Below are 2,557 nucleotides of genomic sequence, written 5' to 3'. Positions count from 1 at the left end.
CCAGACTACCGCGACCCGCCCGACGGCAGCGGCCGCCTGGACCAGCTCCTGTCTCTCTCCATGGTCTGGGCCAACCACCTCTTCTTGGGCTGCAGTTACAACAAAGACCTTTTAGACAAGGTGATGGAAATGGCTGATGGGATTGAAGTGGAAGATTTGCCACAGTTTACAACCAGAAGTGAATTAATGAAAAAGCATCAAAGCTAAGATAGAAGATTTATCACATTTTCATCATCAGCTACAAACTCAGAAAAAGAGGCTGGGATAAATGTGACGAGCCTGATTCTTGGTATTACCAGCACAAAATAAGGACAGTTGGAATGAAATGGAATATGTCTAGATTGGCTTTTTAAAAGTTCTTATTCTTTCAGAATCTATCATTGTAAAATTATTCAGACATTTTATGTATTTATAAATCATGGAAAGATGTGTTCATGAACATTGTGAAAGTCTTTTGTTTTTAAATGTCAAAATTATTATTAAAGATGCCTTGCTTTTTAAAATGTTAATGTAAAAAAAAATATTCATTCATTGTTGCACAATTTCCTCTCTTACCCCCAACCCTGTCAACTTTGAAATGTACCTCTTATTCTGGACTGTCATCATTCATATACTCCTAATCATATATTCCTTTTAAATGATTCTTTTTCCTCATCTGTTCCAATTTAGTGCTCATTATCCACTCACTCTTTTCCTATTCTTCTCCCAACTTCCCATGTCAGTCCTGCTTTGTAACAGTGTTGTTATACAGTATTTAAAATATAGACTCTCCCTGATTTTTATTTCCTTGAACATGTTTCTTGCCAACTACTGTAAAGGAAAAGTAATAGAAAAAAAATATAGAGCTATGCAAGAAAACAGAAAGCTTAAAAGAACTTTCAAAAGAAAACTAAAGAAGGCCTATTTTGGCACAGTTATGGACTGGATAAGATGGAGTGACACAGTGGTTGCAGCAATGGGCTGAACTGTGGCAGAGATGATAAGGATGGAATAGGACAGGGTGAATATCTGTTGTTTCTAGGGTTGCTGTGAGTCATACTCAAGTTGACGGCACCTAACAACAACAGCTGCTGAGAGATTGGGAGTTCAAACAAGGGCCAAACAATTGGTGACCTTACTCCATAAAGATTATAGCCAAAATTCTAAGGGAGCACTTCTACTGTCATAGAAAGTCGTTATGAGTTACCCTGAGGCACCCAACAACAATGTAGTTCAGAGTTAAATCTATTTACAAGATTTCTATAAGTTCATCTAAATTAAACAGGTTAAGAGAGAAATGGAACAGGTAAAGAGAGATGTGATGAGCTTAACAAACCAAGAAGAAGAAGAAGAAGAGAAAAAACAAAATTAAGGTTAATTCTCCTAAAGTTACAAGATGAAATAAATTTCAAAAGATATGTGAAGGAAAAACAGAGACATAAAGCATGAATGATGTTGCCATTAAGAGAAGTACTTAAACAATAAAAGCATTAAAAATAGTTAGGCATTAGTTAAGAAAAAGAAAGAAAATAGGTAGAGGCCATTTGGTTCCTGAGTCCGACATCCCCAGAAAACAGTGCCTGCTGTGCCACAAGCTTCCAAGATTGAGCATGGACAGAACAAATTGTCACAAATTGTCCTGGGAAGTTTGTGGCTTTCCTAGTGCCCTTTCTCAGCTACCTAAGACTCACTTGGGATTCTTGTTAAAATACAATTCTGATCCAGTGTTTCTGGGGTGGAAATACAAACTCTCAGAAAGAGATCAAATTTGAATGAACTGGTTGGAAGCTTTACTCATAGAAACTTCCCAGAGTCCAGATTTCCACCGCTAATCTGAGTAATACTACAGAGAATGGTCATGGTAAACTCCTTCCAAGCTCTCCACTCTGGTCTACATCAGTATACTATCAGAATAGTAAATTATCATGCCAGTTAATAGAGACACTGCGTGCACAAATTAACATAGCTGATAGTTTGCAGAGCTAAACAATGAACTTGCAACCTGACACTAGAGCATAAACACCAACCATTAAACACTACTTACTCCTGTAACTACTTTTAACACATTTTTCTGTGTATTTTCTCTTGAAGAACACAACAAAATTGCCCTGTAGGGTTTTTTTTTGTTGTTGTTTTTATTACATTTTATTCATTTTAATGAACATTTACAGAGATTTTGTGTTTCCATTCATTCATTGTTGCATGCCCCATTGGGTTTTAAAAGCTGAATCATGCTTCTACACCTTCCTTAAATGCGCGATTTAGAAAATATAACAAAAAAAGAAGATGGAGACGGTGTGAAGAGCCAGAGGGATAGCAGCCTGCGTAGAGAGGATACCAGAGAGTACTTTACGCTCCACAGAGACTGACCATCACAGCGTGATGCGAACAGTAGGATTTTGAATCAGAACTTTTGCTAATACATTATTTTAGAAGCCTTAAAAACCGGAGCCCTGCCTGCCTGCCCTGCAGCGGTCCCACAGTGGTCCCACCGCGGACCCAGCAAAAGCTGGAATCCATGAGCTGAGCTGAGTTGCATTGAGACTCACCTGAAAAGAAAAAGGTTAGTGGGGAAATC

The 2,557-nt window shown here is 38.0% G+C and overlaps 1 protein-coding gene across 1 annotated transcript in view; it reads left to right on the top strand.

Annotated features, from left to right (window-relative positions):
- Positions 1-207, top strand: part of LOC102859128 (CDKN2AIP N-terminal-like protein-like) — a 15,403-nt gene extending 15,196 nt beyond the window's left edge. Inside the window, exon 4 of the mRNA XM_006899382.1 lies at positions 96-207. Within this exon, the coding sequence (XP_006899444.1) occupies positions 96-207 (112 nt within the window). The remainder of the gene's footprint in view (positions 1-95) is intronic.
- Positions 208-2,557: the final 2,350 nt, after the last annotated feature.

The sequence above is a fragment of the Elephantulus edwardii genome, unplaced genomic scaffold (assembly GCF_000299155.1).
Source record: "Elephantulus edwardii isolate Elephantulus edwardi_28Jun2011 unplaced genomic scaffold, EleEdw1.0 scaffold00254, whole genome shotgun sequence".
Lineage (NCBI taxonomy): Eukaryota > Metazoa > Chordata > Mammalia > Macroscelidea > Macroscelididae > Elephantulus > Elephantulus edwardii.
Note: the sequence above shows the minus strand (reverse complement) of the source record. Positions and strands in the feature narration are given on the sequence as shown.